The sequence below is a fragment of the Nelumbo lutea genome, chromosome 1, assembly GCF_056320005.1.
Source record: "Nelumbo lutea isolate HS-2025 chromosome 1, American lotus-T2T, whole genome shotgun sequence".
Lineage (NCBI taxonomy): Eukaryota > Viridiplantae > Streptophyta > Magnoliopsida > Proteales > Nelumbonaceae > Nelumbo > Nelumbo lutea.
Genome location: NC_142684.1, coordinates 206,427,527 through 206,445,484, shown reverse-complemented (window position 1 = coordinate 206,445,484; position 17,958 = coordinate 206,427,527). Strand labels below are relative to the sequence as shown.

Here is a 17,958-nt window from a genome sequence, read left to right as displayed (position 1 = left end):
GAGGACTGCACTCCGACTCTCCATGAAGCTGAAACACGAATCCAGGATCAGGTTCCGCTCTCAGCTGCGCCCAAAATTAGGGTGGGTGGCTCCGCTCTTTCACACAGAACGTAATAGTGTCAAGTGTGGTCGGGCGGGGGGACGACGGACGAGTAGGGTGGGTGGCTATTGGCGGCATGGCCGTACTCCGTAGAAGATAGCCTCAAGCGCCCGTAATTTGAGTGAGCAAGGGCTAACAGAACAGGTAGCCAACGGAAATCCTCTTTTCTTGAGACGTTTTCTCACCTTTTCAATTGGGGAATTCCCTAACTTCAACCACTACAGTACAAAATGATTAATTAATTTAATTTATCAATATTATTATATTGCTTTATTTATTTATTTTTTTATCATTAATCTTAAATTTTTTTAAGTGATTTGATTATACCGATTCTCTGTCTGTCTTCTTTAGCGCATATTTTACGGGAAAAGAGTTCATTTCAATTTCATAGAATTGGCTCTATTCTAGACATAAATGCCATTTGCAATTCCACCTCTCCGAGAAATGAATCTTGGTGAGAATTGAGGAGAAATCAACGAGACTGGACTTTTGAGGAGAAGCCAAATAAAAGAACCTGCAGAAGAGAGAGAGAGAGAGAGGGACGAGAGGAGCGCTACATTGGCTGTCCATGAGCTTGTTATGAACTGAAACCAACTACCATAACAGGAAACAAAAGTAAGGTGGGGAAAGAGGAGAGTGTCCTTTGGCCTGGTTTGGTTCTCAAACACTTTCACCGGTTTAGTTTTAAGACGAAAAAATAATGAATAGTATCTTTTTTTGAAGGATAATTTTGATATTTACAAAAAATTAAGGGTAGCTGGCATTTAAATCGACCCTTCTGAATTAATTTAAAAAAAAATAAATAAAACATGATATCAATACATCAAAAACCTGTATCAATATTTAAATACGGCCATGACTCGTTTAAAAAGTTCGGGTACCACTTCACACTACCCTAAATTTCAGGATACTAAAGTGGAATTTTCCTTTTCCATTTTCCAACTCAGTTTTTGCTCGTCAGTCGGTGGCTGAGTGGTGTGGTTGCCCATCGACAAACAGTGAGAGAGGAGGAACACGAACAAACACAGCACACAGCTCGTGGCTTCTGCAGTTTCAAATCCTTCACTTTCTCCCTGCTTCTTCTTTCCTTTAACTGATGCTATAGCCTATAACCATCTCTCTCTGTTGCTCTCAATGGAAGTTGCCACCGTGTCTTCACATTTCTTCCTTCACACTAGAATGGTGTCATCTCCTCATCCACGGAGTAGAAATTCAAAACGAACCCTAAATTGCTCAGGTGGGGTTTCTGTCAGATCTCTAACCAGCAATCTCGTTGTTCCCTTCGTCGGCGGGAGCGTTTCTGGAGATTTCTGTGGTCAGAAAATCCGTCCTGCATCGCTCAATCCATCCTTAACATTCTCCTCCGATTCTCGCGGAAAAAGAGGGGTGGTCACCATGGTAATTTGTTTAACACATGCCCCTGCTTGTATTTACTATTTAGGGTTTAAAAGTTGTTTTGGTAAATTGGTCGTTGACATTAAAGTTAGAGGTAATTAGAAGTTGGAAACCATGAATTGCATTCCAGATGCTTGATTCAATTTCAACAAGGGTGAAACCGCAGTATGCTTTTTGAAAAGGCAAGTTTTCTGATGAATTAACAGCCCCTAATGAATGCAAGTTGACCTTTCGGGTAAAGTTAAATACATGTTGCGGAAAGATAGTCTCATCACGCGAGGTGTACTCTGGGACTCTCCTATAGAATTTCCTCCTAGTTTTTTTTCCCTCCAATGTTCCTCATTTTGTGTCAAAGTTGTAGCCATAAGCTCTTCATGCTTTCTGCTTAATAATTTTTTTTATGCTGATAAAAGAAGGCATTAGAAAATCCTGATGCATTAAAGTTAAGGGTAATGTTTATAGAACTGGACCGAGCATCAACCTGGAAAAGGGAGAGAGGTTCATGGGTCAGTGGTCAACTGGGTTCAAACCTGAGGTTGAACCATGATGATGCATGCCATAAAAAGGCATTTTTTTGGCAAAAAATAGTGGGGGAAAGGCAATGTGGGCCTTGAAAACATGTAGTCTCAAAAAGTTATCCAAAATAAAAAAATCACCCCAATCAGACAAACCGAGCACAAAGTTATGGCCTTTGGAAGTTCGCATTTACCTTTAAAAAAAATTAGAAAACGGAACCAATTCACCAGTTTCCTTGTTGGACTGGCTGAGTTGACAGTTTTGACCGGTTTTGGGGGTATGACCAAACTGGCTAGGGCCCCGAGTCAGGGTTCAACTGATCGGACCAGCTGGTCTGGTCTAGGGGACCTGATTAAAAAAGAAAAAAAAAACCTTATCTGAAGGCATGGTTATCAAGGTGTGTTGGTGTTTCTAGATGGAAGTGAAGCGCCTAGTCACCTAGCTGTCCTAAAAAAGGCTATTACCCAATTCTGGTTCTAGCTATCGCTTACCTGGGATCTTGGGAGGGGTGGACTCAATATGAACCTATCCGTCATCATGTTCAGCACAAAGTAGGTACCATCAAAATCATACCTACACTTTCATGCATGTTAATGTTAGTTTGAAAACCCCAAGTTCTAGGCCAGTTTCATAGTTTTGTATACCTCAACAAGCATATGAGTAGAAAAGAAGTAATATTATCAAAATGCCCTAAATTCTAGGTCAGTTTCATAGTTTTATATACTAAAACGCCCTGAGGCGTATGCCAGAGGCACTGACACCTCTGAGGCGTATGCCTCATGCGCTTTTTTCATGAGGCGTGCTAGAGGCGTACACCTCATGTGCCTCATGTACATCTTATATAAAAAGACGGAAAAAAAAAAGAAAGAAAAAAAAGGAAAGGAAAGGAAAGGAAAAGAAAGGGAAGGGAAAGAAAAAGAAAGAAGAAAAAAGAGAAAAGGAAAGAAACGGAAAGGAAAGGGAAGGGAAGAAAAGATAAGGGGAAAGAAAGTGGTTTGCCCCCTGCCCCGTCAGCTAGGGGGCTTCGTCCCCCAGACCCCCCCACCCCCTTTTTGATGCAGCCCAATGAGTGTTGTGCATCTTTATTCTTCTTAATATAAAAGATTTTTATTAAAAATAAACAAAAAAATGAGATCCCCCATTCCTCTTCATCCTCCTCCTAACCCCCTTCCTCTTAAGGAGGGTTATGCCTCCTTTTGTTCGGGAGGCTTACGCCTCTTGCTTTCTGAACTATGCCTCACGCCTCTAGGTAGTGGAACACCTCGCGTCACACCTCCGTTTTTTTAAACATTGTATCCAAAAGACAATATTGCATTAGCTTTAATATTTTAAACACAATGTTGCAAGTTGCAACATAATAAGTATTTATACCAAGAAATTATTAGCAGGTAAAAGAATGCCATAGTTTTTCGCCCTTGGATCCTTCATATTTTATGATATATGAGCACATATAATATATAAGATGTATGGAGCAGCCCTGGATTCTTCTTGTTTTCTGTTGCTTCACCAACCATTTTCTTGATCTTCTGTTTCTTTGTCTGCATATCTCGTTTACAGGTTATTCCTTTCTTGAGAGGAAGTGCATGGGAGCAGCCTCCTCCTGATTTAGCATCTTATCTGTATAAGAATCGAATTGTATACTTGGGCATGTCTCTTGTTCCTTCTGTCACAGAATTGATCCTAGCAGAATTTTTATACCTTCAGTATGAGGATGATCAGAAGCCAATTTACCTATACATAAACTCCACTGGGACAACCAAGGTAAATGCTATTCTTTATTTAAATCTTGGCAAAAGGAATTATCTTTAAAATTAGTTCAGTACTACCAAACAGGGCCTAAATTTATATGAGCTCTGAAGTATCATTTTATACACAGACAACACAACAAAAGGATGCCTAGGCTACTGGATGTTGGAATAATTATTTAAACATAAATGAAATGACTAGGCATATAGATGATGAATGCTTTTTGGCTGCAGTAGGGCTTTCCTTCAGTTATTCTTACTGCATATGTAATGTTCTCACTTTCTATAGAAGTGCACGATCCTTTTCAAATGCATCACACCTCTGATATTTTTGTTTATTTATGTGGGGTAGTAAATTGCTTTTCTGATTTTTTTTAGTCTTTTAAGTATTCATATCATCAACAAATTATCATCATATGAGTTGTTGCTTTGGTGGGATTTTTCTCCCTGTGCTTGTAAGAGCAAGATCTGCCTCATCCTTTTTTTGGTAAAGTATTCAATTGTATTAAAAGTGAAATCCAAATACATCAGCCCATGTACAATGAGAGGCTGTACATGGGAATATACAAAGAAACACCTGAGAATTCAGTGAAAAAGAAGTCCAGCTTGAAAAAAAGATAAAATCTGGACACAATTGAAAGCCCTTCGTACACTTAACCAAGAACACGGAAAGCCTATAATTTTGTTCTTAATTGAAGCTAAATCAGAACATTTGTTGTCTAAAATTCAACAGTTTCTTTCCTTCCAAAGAGCCCACAAGATCTGCCTCATCTTTACTGAAGGTTGTATTGATTTCCCCCATATATTGCTGCATATTTACTAGAGTCCTTTATTTTATAATTATTTTGCTCAATTTATTAGAAAAATGTTTCTTCCTCATGCATGCAGAATTTCTTAAGCTTATCAATGTAATACTTCTTTACCTTTGACAAATTCACCCTGTTTTTCTAGGGAGGGGAGAAGTTAGGTTATGAGACAGAGGCTTTTGCAATCTATGATGTCATGAGGTATTAACTCTTTATCTTTCTATCAGGTTATGATTCTATTTTTTGAGGCAATTTATTTAAGAGAAGCATGCAGTTAAGGCCCACATTATGCAGATACTTTTCTTGTGATTGTTTGACTTCATGCATTTAAGAGATTATTAATGATGACATGGTGATGCTGATGGATTGTCTCGTAAGGTCTAGGAAAAGATTTTAGAATGAACTTAAGGAGATAAAGTGCATCCTATGAGAGAATTGGATTTGATGGAGTGTAAACTTCAAAATGGGATAGTACCTGATCTTGGCTGTGAAATAAATTAATTCATTCCTCTTGGTGCAAACCCTATAGCTCTAAGTTTTTGGAACCCGGTGGTGGAGAAGTTCGAAAAGACATTGGTTGTGTGGAAGAGAAATTACCTTTCTCTGGGGAGTAGAATAACACTCATTAAGTCCACCTTAGCAAATCTCCTTGTATAGTACTTATCTATAGTTCGCATGCCCCAAGCCATTATTAAAAGATCAGAAAAACTAATGAGGGATTTTTTGTGGGAACTGGGGGAGGCAAAGAAAGATCATTTAATTAGATGGGAGATAGTGTGCAAAAGGAAGGAGTTGGGAGGTTTTGGTTTAGGGAGACTGAAAGAGAAGAACTCGGCACCCCTAGGAAAATTGCTTTGATGATTTATGTAGGAAACAGAGAAACTGTGGCATAAGGTGGTGGCTAGCATTCATGGGCTCTCAAAGAATGGTTGGGATGCTGGAATTTCTAGTAGGGCTTCCAGTGCTTCTCTCTGGAATCCATTCACAAAGTTCTTCCACTCTTCCTTGCTCACACCAGGTTTGATCTCAATTCAAGCAATAAAATAAAATTTTGGGAAGATCTATGGGTGGGTGAAGCTCCCCTAAAGTGTCCTTTCCTTCTCTTTTTGCCCTGTCTCCATTCAAAGGCAAACCAGTTTCAGAGTTTTTGACCCCTTCACCTTCTCCCTCTAGTTTTGATTGGAATTTGGGTTTGTGTAGAAATGTGGGAAACTCAGAGTTGGACCTTGTTTCAAACCTTTTGCAAATTCTCGATGGGGTTTTCTTTACACTAGCAAAGGAGATGGTCGTTTCTGGACTCTAAACCCTTTTGAATCCTTTAGCTGTGCCTCCTTTCAGTCTTTGACTTCTTCCACTCCCCTTCCTTTGTCTTTCCCATTTAAAGAAATCTGGTGTCAACCTATTCCCCCCAAGATAGGTGCTTTTTATTGGGAGGTCTTCCATGGTGCAATCAATACCTGTGATTTATTACAGAGAAAGAGACCAGGATGGTGAATCTCCCCAAATTGGTGCTACTTGTGCGAATCTAATGGTGAAACTGCTCATCATGTTCTCATCTCATGTTCTTTTGCTTGTTGTATTTGGTATTGGTTTTTCTCACTCTTTGGGTGCAGGTGGAACACTCTAGGAAGTCTGGACAGGTTGTTTGACCATTGTATTTTCAAATGGCCAAAAAAGAGGGTGAGGGCAGCAGTCATATGGGCCATTTGGGAGGAAAGAAACCTGAGATTTTTTGAGGAAAAGAAAAGAAGGAAGATGTTATAGAAGGGGTTAGTAAGGGTGGCACACTGGGTTAAGGCTTTAAGTCTGTTTTCAGACTTTAGTGATGATGTAACAGAAACTGGAAGATAATAGCAGCTTCATCTCGTTCAAGAGGAAACTGATAAAATCATGGGATCCACCGGTGAATGGCTTCCTTAAACTAAATTTTGATGGAAGCAGCTTGGGTAATCCGGGCCCCTCCGGAATAGGAGGGGCGATAAGAGATGATAGTGGAGCAATTTTGGGACTATATTCCAGCCCTCTCAGCCCAGGGGACTCCATAACGGCAGAGTGGAATACTGTGGCATTTGGGATACAAAAAGCTGTTGAAAATAGGAGCCAATAAATTGATAGTGGAAGGAGATTCAAAAGTAGTCATCAGTTGGCTGAAACAGTCTGAAAAAGCCCCATGGTACTTTCAGAATGAGATCAAAACGGTCAGAAGATTGTTAAATAATAGGCAGGTGGAATTTCAGTGGGTGCCAAGGTCGGATAATAATATTGCTGATCAACTAGCAAAGAAAGGGGTTAACAGGGCACTGTTTTTGGGTTCAGTTGTAATGCTTAAGTCATGCTTACTGTTGTGCTATCTTGTAATGCCTTTCTTTGTAATGGGGTAGCCGAGGCTGCCCAATCTTTTCTTCTATCAATAAAATCTATTCTTGGTACTGATAAAAAAATAAATTAATTCATTCCTAACCTTAACACCTGAGAATGGAAAATTGCCTTCCAAACACTTATGATTTTATCATCTATAGACATAATTTCCCTGTTACACAGATTAATGCAACAACTTGGGCCATTTATGTAGGATCACCTGCTCTAATACCTTATGTAGGACCCATATGTCTGATATATTTATGTATGATCACATACTTTTTTGCCAATTAAAGTAGGGCTGAATAGGGTAAGAATCGTAAGATGCTCTAAAATGCTCTTGCCATGTTGCAAGGTGTTGTGCATGACTCTTCAGATTTTGTAAAGAATGTTTTTCGTAAAAGACTATTTATAAGTTAATTGTAATATTCGTGAGTTATTTTACGTACTGTTGTGTATGAGCATTATGCTATTTTTCACTTTTATTTTACTTGATTCTATTGTATGTGTTACTCTGTCGCATGGGCTTGTCAGCTAAATAGGAGGCCATGTTGCCTTGTGGTCAATTTTGTCTTTAACTGCCTTGCTCCCAGAACCCGCTATATCTGAAGAACATTACAAGGATGTGGAATGTAGTTTTTTGTTTTTTAATTCAAGAATATGGTTTTCCATGACAAGTCCTTGTAATTCTGTATATATGCTCAGATTCCTTACATTCTGATAGAAACTTACCTTCTCCTGATTATAGGCACAAGTTCTGATGCACCAGGGGAAAACATACAAGACCAATTCCTTGACAAATCACTCCTGTCTCAAATTCAACCCAAACGAAAATTACCTTCTTTCTAGATTTTGCAAACTAAAAAGGCTATTACCTAATGTTGGTCTAGACTGGATATGGTCTTAACTTTAGGCAGTTTTTTCACAAAGTGGCTACTCTCAGACTTGAACCTGCATTCTCATGCTTGCGAGCCCAAGATTTTGCAAACTACCTGCCAATCAATAATGATCCTTTGAAACATTTCTGGTGATATTTTGATGATTTATAGGGTAAACATCCTTATCTAGACCATGCAATTTTTGGGCAGGGGGCATTGGCATTTTACATATTTCAATGATTGGTAAAATCATTATCCTTATCCATAACAAAAAAGGCATACAGTATCTATCCAAAAAAAACCAAAAAGGCATACAATATCTATTTCTTTTTATCAATAACACCAGCTTCATTAAATTAAAAGAAAAGAGGGAATATGGATTCAAGAGGGGAGATAAAATATCTTAGCTCCCCGAAAACAGAAAACAAAGGGAGTGCAAAGAGAAAAGATTAAAAACTAGCCCAAAAAACAGACTCCCTATTCACTCCTTGCTTGGCCAACCCATCCACAAATGAGTTGGCACTCTTCACCCAGCTGTACTGAATCTCAATGTCCCTACCCAGCCATAAGAACTGTATTTTTTTCATTGTTAAAAGTTCCACAATCCACTGTCCTCTGTCTTCAACCAACTAATCACCACCTTCGAATCACCTTCCAGGATCAAACCACTGATATTTAATTCATTTGCTCTTCGAATTCCTTCAAGCGCTGCAAGGATCTCAGCCCTAAGAGAGTCACCTTCTCCAATAGGGCCAGAGAATAAAGCAATAACAATCCCTTCCTCATTCCTGAAGACTCCTCCAATCCCAGAGGGCCCTGGATTCCTTACACTGCTGCCATCAAAATTCAGCTTTATAAAGCCCGAGGGGGGAGGGGACCAAAACGGACAAAGAGTCCTCTTGCATCTAACATTGGAAGCAATCTCTTTCCAGTTTCTTAGCAAGTCATCCACATGAAAATCTGAAAACAATTCCAAAGATTTTAGCCAGTGGACAGCCATTAAAATGATTCGATCTAACAATTCTTCCAATGTTCTTTCCTTGTCGGAAAAAATGCGTGAGTTTCTTTCTTCCCACAATGACCAGCATACCGCTGCCCTAATACACCTCCACATAGTCTTCCCTCACTTCCTAGGCCAACTGAAAAAAGAAGAAAACAAACATTGGATAGTCTCCGGAGGATACCAAGAACACTCAAAACGGGAGAAAGCCCATTCCCAAACAGTTTTAGCAGCCTTACAAGAGACCATGAGGTGGTAGCCAGATTCCCCATCAGCTTTACAAAGAGCACATCTATATTAGGAGCTTCTTATCAGCAAACTCTAAGCCCTAAGGCCTAGCTGAGGATTTCTTTTTATATGTAGATCACTAATAAACACTAGTGTTTTGCTTTTTTGTTGTGAAGAGTAACTTGGTAGGAAAACCCTGTTGGAGTTTTAGAGGATTAATTTTTCTTAACCCCCAAAATGGACGAGTGGTCATCATTATTATCATTTTGGAAGATTAATTTGTTGACTTTTGTGTCAATGAAACTGGCCTTATCTTCCATTCCAGGTATGTCAAACCACCCATCTTTACACTTTGTGTTGGTAATGCTTGGGGAGAGGCAGCTTTGCTTTTGGCTGCTGGAGCTAAAGGAAACCGCTCTGCTTTGCCCTCATCTACAATCATGATAAAGCAGGTATCTCTTCTCAACTAATAGACACTAGCATGCTATTTCGATGAGTCTACTGTTGTGTTACCTGGCAGCATTCCATTTTGACTGTACATTTTTCTTATCTGATTGATCCATGTAAGTGGATTGGTTATTAACATGAAAATCATCGATTTTTCTTCCAACAATCTGCAGCCAATTGCAAGATTTCAAGGTCAAGCAACAGATATCGACCTTGCAAGAAAAGAAGTAAAGAATGTGAAGAAAGAATTGGTAAGATTTCAGCATTAGTCCAATTTAAGTTATATAGTTCTTCTATTTATGGTATGAACTAGTTCTTATTAGTCAATAATCATACGTATAGCCAAGTTTAACGCTATTTTGTAAGATTTGGCCTTGGTTCATATTTTCTATTGGGAAAAGGAAAATGGGTTCATTTGTCTTGTAATACTCCATTTACCCATTTAAAGGTTAAGGATTTCCTTGCAACAAAATAGTAAAATTTATTTTTCACCATGTCTTTTGTACAATACTTTTCCAGTTGAAACTGCATGAAGCAGAGCTGATATAATTTTATTAAGTATTCTTCTTTTAGCATGCGATCCAACTTAAAAAAAATCTAATTATATAATCATTATAGTTGACACTGTTAGAAATCTTAAGAGTGGGTCTAATATAACATTAGCCCTTTTTTTTTTGTGAATTGAAAGGTTAATCTCTATGCAAGACATATAGGGAAATCCCCAGAAAAAATTGAGGAGGATATCAGGCGTCCAAAATATTTCAGCCCTAGTGAAGCGGTTGAGTATGGCATCATTGATAAGGTATTCTGTAAGGATATAGAATGGTTTTCTGTTTGTTGTATTGCCACATCAGTATATCCTAAGACCTTACTTCTCTGTAGGTACTGTACAATGAAAGAGCAGGTGAAGATCATGGGGTTGTTTCCGACCTGAAAAAAGCACAACTTATATAGGAAAAGTGGTTATTTATGTAAAAGAACAACTTATTGCATAAAAATTAAGTATTGAGGTAACACTGGTTATTTATTTGTAGTTTTGGATCTTAATCTGATTTGTTAAGTGATTTGGAAGAACTGCATTCATGTATGATAAATTATAGCTTTTTTAACATCTCAATCAGCACTGTGCGTCATGACTGAAATTATGTCAAAAATTGTCTCCAGCTTTTATTGGAACTCCTTTTCTCAAGGTTCTATAATATTAATACTGTTTGAATGGTTTTGATGGCAGGTCGCATTACTGTAAACTATCTGGGTTATGTACTTGGGACCACATGATCTCAACAACCAGTTTCAAATTATTATGCTCACAAATGATTTATGTAGTGGTCTTCATTATCTGCCATGGTTTCTTTTTTTTTTTTTTGTTTGTTTCTGGGCCTTTAATGAACTTTCTATTCTTAGGTCAGTCATTTTGTTCCCCAATTTCTTCACCTGTAATGACATCAAATGCTGTCCTCAACTAACCCATTTGATTATGGCGATGGCCTGTTGGTTCTGGAAAAGAAAAGGAATGGCTTGTGCTTTTCATTGCCACATCATCATCTTCATGATGATTTTTCTTATCCAATTAGTTATTGAAAACAATGCTGCTGCTTTCGTGAAACCTATACTCTATGCACCTCAACATCCCTAACAAATTGGTCCAAGTGACATTTGGAAAGGTTTTGAAGTGGTTGCTTTGACTAATTGATATTGTTGCTTTACACTTGGGTTGAGATTGATGGACTGCCAGCGGAATTGTTTGGAGTTGGATCATTCATCATTCAATTCCATTTCTTGCTTGATATCATCATTCTCTCCTCACTCCCACTGAACTTTCCGTTCCGCCCTTCTTTCTCTTCCCCGAACCTTAAAAATGTAGGAAGAAGGCGTGAAGCTTTGAAAAATATGGACTATACATACGCCTGCTTGAAAGTTGAATAATTTGCCCCAAGTGGTATGACCCATTTGAAAGAGCGAGCTTATTTGCTCAGTTCCATAAGAAGGATCCTCACGTTTCTTAGTTTTGAAGATAGGGCTTTATGATTATGATACATGGGATGCTCAATGACAATGTGGTGGAACTGGATCCCCTTCTCAGTCCTTTACTATTGACGTTTGTTACCCAACCCAAGGTTCAAAGTATCGGCCGATATGTATCATTTCAGGAGTTTCCTGATACGCTCCTACTGAGAGTGTATCTGGGTTCTGACCGGTTCAGGGGGTGGAGCCTTAAATTGGCCTCCTGAACCAGTTTAAAAAAAGTAAAAAAATACTATGAATATAGTCCGAAACGTCCCTACTGGTGTATCGGATGTATCGATATTTTGAACCTTGACCCAACCCCATCGTCCATAGCTTTGCTGCTCTATTTATGACGCCCATCCAAAGCAATTCAAGCAGTTTTGTTGAGTCATGGCCCTGTTGTGATGATCCATAGGGCCCCTGGGAAGCCAGCATTTACGACTCTGATTACTCATTCACATAGTCTTCAAGTTTTATTTTCGATGGATTATCACCCCCCCGACAAGTTTGAAACCTTGCACCAGTGACCAGACTGAACTGGATATGGATGTTAGAACTATGTTGCCCAAACATGACCATCCATGGAGCATCCTTCCAACTTGTACAGTTGTACTCAATTAACAGAGTGATGAACAGGAATGGATGTCCAATTGAAGAAACTAAAGCGTTTTGGTAGAAAACATGTAGATAATTTGCAAGTTGTGTACTAAAGAATTCTGAAGAAGATAAACAATGGAAGCATATACACATCTATATGCACTTTCCATCTCAAAATACCTAGAGAAATTGCCCCGAATGTGGAGATTACTCTTAGACTATGATAGTTTAAGTTATGTTCTAACTTCTTACCAATCTCTTAGTGCCTTCCAGAAGTTCATCGCTGGGGATCATCTTCATCTACACATGATTCATAAAGTGGTGGTCCAACCTCCGGCAATGAGACTATTAATGTGTTACAGAGTCCAGTGTCCCAGACCATTCTATGGGTCTCGAATCGAAACCTCAGACACAAGCTTTTACCTTGCGTGGGTGCTTGGAACTTCTGTAGGAAATTTGTTCCTAGTTCAAAGTTCAAACAAACGATATCTGATCACAACTGCACTCACTAGACAATTAATTTACCATATATAGATCTTTGATCTGTTAGGAAACCCACCAAGTGATCGGTCAGGATCACTGGTCACCAACCCAGCTGTGTGTGACCACTCTCTGAAGTCTGATCTTTTCGCTCTATTTGTATCTTTTTTCAATTTCATTGAAAAGGTGCCGCCATTTGCCAAGTGTTAAAAGGTCTGATATGGAATATATGGTAGTGGAATCTTCTGGTTGAGTGCTTTTTCTCCTAATTCCTAGAGTCCTTATCCATCCATCGTCGAGACAAATGGAGGGAAGGTGACTAGGTTTAAGCTTGGTGAGCTACCACCAAACCCCTAGTTGAGTTCATCCAGTTGTAATCAGCCCATAGCTTTGAGCCTTGACCCAGAAGGTGGTTATAAAAATGAACCATTAAACCATAAAAAAAAAAGGAAAGAGGAAGAATGTTTAAACTAATATGTGTTGATGTATGATGTGTAATCTTTAAAAGATGAAAAGTGAAAGTGAGGGAGAAAAGTTAGGCAAGGCAGCTTAATTCTTGTCTATATTGTTCTTCGTTTGTAATGGTATTAATGAGTCAATTACGGCGTCTCCTTGTACACATCTTTAGTAGAAAGCCCTTGGACTACTTGTGGAGTGAAATAAACCCAGAAAAAGGTGGTAAAACTGATTCCCAGTCTCCTCCCCTCAACTATAAATATGGGTTTGTTCTCTTCATCCCTCCATCAAACCACATTTTTAGTTTTTAGAGCTTATTGTCCATCCATCACCTTTGCTAGAGATTTTGGTGATAAAAGTCCCAAGACAATATGGGTGTGGCACTTAGAATCTCTTTTCTTTTTCTTTCTGTTATGGTCCTTTTGCCTGCTCTCTGTGTCTGCCAGGGCACCTTTACATGCTCCAGGGCGACATATTATGGTAGCCCTGATTGCTTAGGAACTCCAAGTACTCTCTCTCTCTCTCTCTCTCTCTCTCTCTCTTAAAGGTTAGAGAAGCTAATGGTTTAAACTGAAACAGGGGGAGCATGTGGGTTTGGTGAATTTGGAAGAATCGTTAATGGTGGAGATGTGGGGGCAGTTCATAGGTTGTACAAGAACGGCACAGGATGTGGCGCATGCTACCAGGTTAATTAATTAACTCTCTACGTACTAGCTAGTACTTTGAGCATGGGAAGCAATTAAACAAAGTAGTGAAAAACTGAAAACTTGGGTTGTCTGTTTGAGATTCAGGAGTAATGATAATAAGTTGTTAATTTGTTGTTATACCCATGATGATTCCTAATGGTTAATGTTATGATGCACAACTCAGGTGAGATGCAAGATACCAGAGCTCTGCACAGACGACGGGGTGAACATCGTGGTAACAGACCATGGCGAAGGCGACCACACAGACTTCATCCTCAGCCCCCGTGCCTTCACCAAGCTGGCTCGCCCCAGCAGAGCCTACGATTTGATGGCTTATGGTGTGGTGGACATAGAGTTCAGAAGGTGCTCATCATCAGTACAGGAGAATTAAAAGACATAAGACTAAACAATATTCCATTTATTCAATTGTTCCTAGTTTAAGCCTTAACGCTGATCAGTGATCACTACTGACTTAAGCGTTGCATGCATGCAGGATATCTTGCCAATATCCAGGGTACAACCTCATGGTTAAGGTCCATGAGCACAGCAGGTACCCCCACTACTTGGCCATAGTTATCGTATACCAATCTGGCCAAAGGGACATTACAGCCGTTGATGTGTGGCAGGTATGTAATATATTTAGATCGTCAGAGACAATACTAATTCTCAGTGTTTTTGGCCTGAGAACTGTCCAGGCAATCGATTTTATTTCACCCTTAATTTGGTCTTTGGCCAAAATTCTTAATTTGGCCAGTGACCTATTGTGTTAAAATTATCAACCCGTTTAATTGTTTTTCACTGTTTTTTTGTTAACCGGACAATCAAACTTTCAACCCAAAAATAATAGCCAAAACAGTTCTGATTCCGAGTAAGTTTTTAAACATTGTTGTTGTCTGGGTATGCATGCAGGAGGAGTACAGGGAATGGAGGTGCATGCGCAACGCCTATGGTGCAGTCTGGGACATGGCCAACCCTCCCAAGGATGCTGTCAGCCTGAGGCTCCAAATCAGTGGCGATGACGGACAAAAGTGGGTACAGCTGAATAGCGTGATCCCTACCGGCTGGAAGGCAGGAGTTGCCTATGACTCAGCCATTCAGCTTGATTGATGTAGCTCGGCTAGGGCTTTTAGTGCTTAGAACTGGAGTATCTATATATTAAATATAGTGCCTACTTTATCATGGATTGATTTCTTGTTGATAATTAATTAATTGTGATCAGTTTGGTACGCTCGCGTGCTCTTTTAGCCTTGCAGTTGGAGATTGTGTACTTTGATAGTGACATAGCAAATGAATTAAAAAGTCTTCACTTTTGATTTATGTATGAATATGTGAAGTTTATCACTTTGGATTAAGACACCAATTACGATTTAAATGGATGAGATTGACACATAGAGAATCAACAGAGATGGAATCAAATCGATTTCCAAAATCCCTTTTTGGATATTCCTTAATGTCCCAACTACTCATGGAATGTGAGAAGCTCTAAAAGAAGTTAAGGTTCTTATTTGATTCACAGTTAAAATTAGAAAAGGAATTAAAATAGTTTATTTCTATAGTTTGTTTGGTTCAAACAGGAATGAAAATGAGAATTGAAACCAGTAGGTTTCAAGGAAAGGGTGAAGAATGGTCATTCCCTCAAATGGGGGAATATCATTCCAGCAGGAATAAGAATGGCATTTGAATTCCACTCAGCCAAACAGTTGGAATCAGAATCGCCCATTCCGATTCCGATTCCAAACCCTTATATGCGAACCAAATAGGGGCCTAAATAATTTCTTAGAAATCCAATTCTCATTTGGAGGGGTGCCAAATGACCATCTCAGCTATTAGGTGATCAACAATATTTGCTTTTAACTTGAAAAAAACATATCTAAATGGTTAAGTAACATCTGAGGCCCTGTTTGGCAATGTTCCCACCTGTTCCTTCTCTTTTAGAAATTCTTGTTCAAGAAGAATAATTTTATTTCTTGTTCTTCAGGAGTAACAGATACGTTTAGCAAATTGTTCTTCAAGAACAAATTTTTGTTCTACATTAACAGAAATAGCGTTTGGATAATGAAACTATTTATTAATATCAGTTTTGCAAATCCACCCACATTAAACCTAAAATTAACCATAAAAAACATGTGTCTTTGTCACAGCGATGTCTTCATGTTGTCACCACATAATCCTTGATCATTTGAGAATTAAAACAAAACATACAAGCAATAAAACAAAAGCCTAACATGCCATGATGCAACAACACCCACAAGCAGCAATGGCTACAAATCGATCCATATTTCATGAAATTGGTTTTTTTTTGCACTTCAACATGTTTGCCACCATCACGGGTATGAATTGGTCTACCCAAATGAAATCATTTCCGTGTACCTACTTATAAAAAACTCTATTATTAAAACCCAAAATGTTTCATAACAAAAATATATAACCGATAAGAGATGTACTACTCCAATAGGGCATTAATAGAACCACCATCCATAATTTCTTTCCGTTTTTGCTATAAATAGGTGCATCTGACCATGTCCAAAAGCACAAATTGGGCGTTGATTCTTGACTTCCATACTTCATTAAAAAAAAAAAAAAAAAAGCAAAACAAAACACAAGTACATTACATGTAGACGTTATCAGATATACTTAACAAAGTATCATCTACACAACCCATTCATAACCAAAGTGCCATTCTACTAGTCATTGTTACACTACCCATTTACCAAACCATGCAAAATAAACGGAAATCAAACTATATCCTAGGCCATCCTATTGAATCAGCTATTTGATTTGCAATTTTTCATGGAAGTTCTGCAATTTTTGGCACATTGTCTGCATTCACTTCATTATTGATTGCTTGATGTCCATCATTTGGATCTTCTTCCACCTTATGATTATTGTTCCCATATTCATTAAAAAGATCATCATCAATCTTATCTCTCTTAATTTCATCTCAGACAAATTTGTGAATCACACATGCAACTACCAATATCTTGTACTATGTTCTCAAAGAAAATGATGGCATGAGTTTTAAGAATGGAAATCTTGCTTTCAACACACCAAAACACCGCTCTATACAATTACGCAAGCTTGAATGCCTGTAGTTAAACTCTTCTCTCGCACCCCTTGGATGTTTTTGTCTTTGAAAGTATGACAAATGGTACTTATCTCTTTGAAATTGCACAAGAAAACCAGTTTGGCTAGGGAACCCCGAACCGACAAGGTAATATTTTCCTATTGTAACAAAACGCAGCTAAATATTTATCACATTTGATGGAAATCCAAAAAAAATGGTAAGAAATTTTACCTTGTGGTGGAGAGGAAAACCGACACTAGGTTCATAACACATAACAAAGACATAACAATCCAACACATGGACAAAGGTTCATACACATAACAAAGGACAATCTTCATGATATTCAACATATAACAAAAGACATAACAAAACAAAGTGATGGGATTAGAGAAGAAACCCCACCCATTTGGCATAACATATAACCATCGATGGGATTAGAGAAGAAACCATACCCATTCGGCATAACATATAACAAATGCAAACAAAATAATATAAGAAAAACGATTTCAGATCACATTGGTTAGAGATTATTTAAAACTCATCTTTGCGGTGGGAGCAAAAACGATTTCATGTGAATTTGGTCAGAGAAAATGTGAGTTTAAAACAAAGCACATGATACAAAACTAGGTATGGTGATGAGACAATATACATATTGACGCATTCCTGGTCGAAAATGATGTCGATACTTTCTACCATTCGCTCATCATCTGATTGGAGACAAGGGAGTCCCTCATTCCTTTGAGATTTGTAGCAGCAAATTGGAGGAATTCACTATCGAACAAAAATGTTTGATAGGGCTTCTTTCTATCATTTAATGTAAAATACCTGAAATACCCCTTCTCTCATGTGGGAGTTGTTAACACGTGTTCGCTAATAAGGGTTAACGTCATGGAAACTGTGTGTTCCCTAAGAACGTGTTCTTTGGGAGTATCAATTTTTCACTCCCAAAGAACATGATTATCAAGCCGACCATTAATACATGATGTAGGTGGCAAAGTAGAGGAGCCTTTCTATTGTTTTTTCCCTTATTTCTTTGTAAAGGGTGAGAATTTTAAGAAGCACATTTTTTAGCAGCAAATAGATAGGATCAAATTTGATTTCTACAGATCCAAATTTGATTCATTAATATTTGAATTGGAGTTGAATCTTATCCATTGGATTCAGATTGAATTTATATTGGCATCGGATATTTGAA

The 17,958-nt window shown here is 38.4% G+C and overlaps 2 protein-coding genes across 3 annotated transcripts; both read left to right on the top strand.

Annotated features, from left to right (window-relative positions):
* Positions 1-804: 804 nt before the first annotated feature.
* Positions 805-11,009, top strand: LOC148880584 (ATP-dependent Clp protease proteolytic subunit-related protein 4, chloroplastic-like). 2 transcript variants are annotated; one of them, XR_016104604.1, is made up of 8 exons: positions 805-1,498; positions 3,569-3,772; positions 4,708-4,763; positions 9,352-9,478; positions 9,647-9,724; positions 10,162-10,275; positions 10,356-10,483; positions 10,705-11,009. XR_016104604.1 is itself a non-coding variant. In XM_088962540.1 (7 exons), exons 1-7 carry the CDS (start codon positions 1,235-1,237, stop codon positions 10,425-10,427), a joined length of 915 nt encoding a protein of 304 aa, XP_088818666.1. In that variant the 5' UTR covers positions 805-1,234; the 3' UTR covers positions 10,428-10,590. The 2 variants fall into 2 exon arrangements, 1 of the variants encoding a protein (XP_088818666.1); XM_088962540.1 differs by lacking the exon at positions 10,705-11,009 and having other exon boundaries at positions 10,356-10,590.
* A 2,287-nt stretch (positions 11,010-13,296) lies between these two features.
* EXLB1 (expansin-like B1) lies at positions 13,297-15,020 on the top strand. Its single transcript, XM_088962541.1, has 5 exons — positions 13,297-13,520; positions 13,593-13,699; positions 13,884-14,062; positions 14,193-14,325; positions 14,609-15,020. Exons 1-5 carry the CDS (start codon positions 13,385-13,387, stop codon positions 14,804-14,806), a joined length of 753 nt encoding a protein of 250 aa, XP_088818667.1. The 5' UTR covers positions 13,297-13,384; the 3' UTR covers positions 14,807-15,020.
* Positions 15,021-17,958: the final 2,938 nt, after the last annotated feature.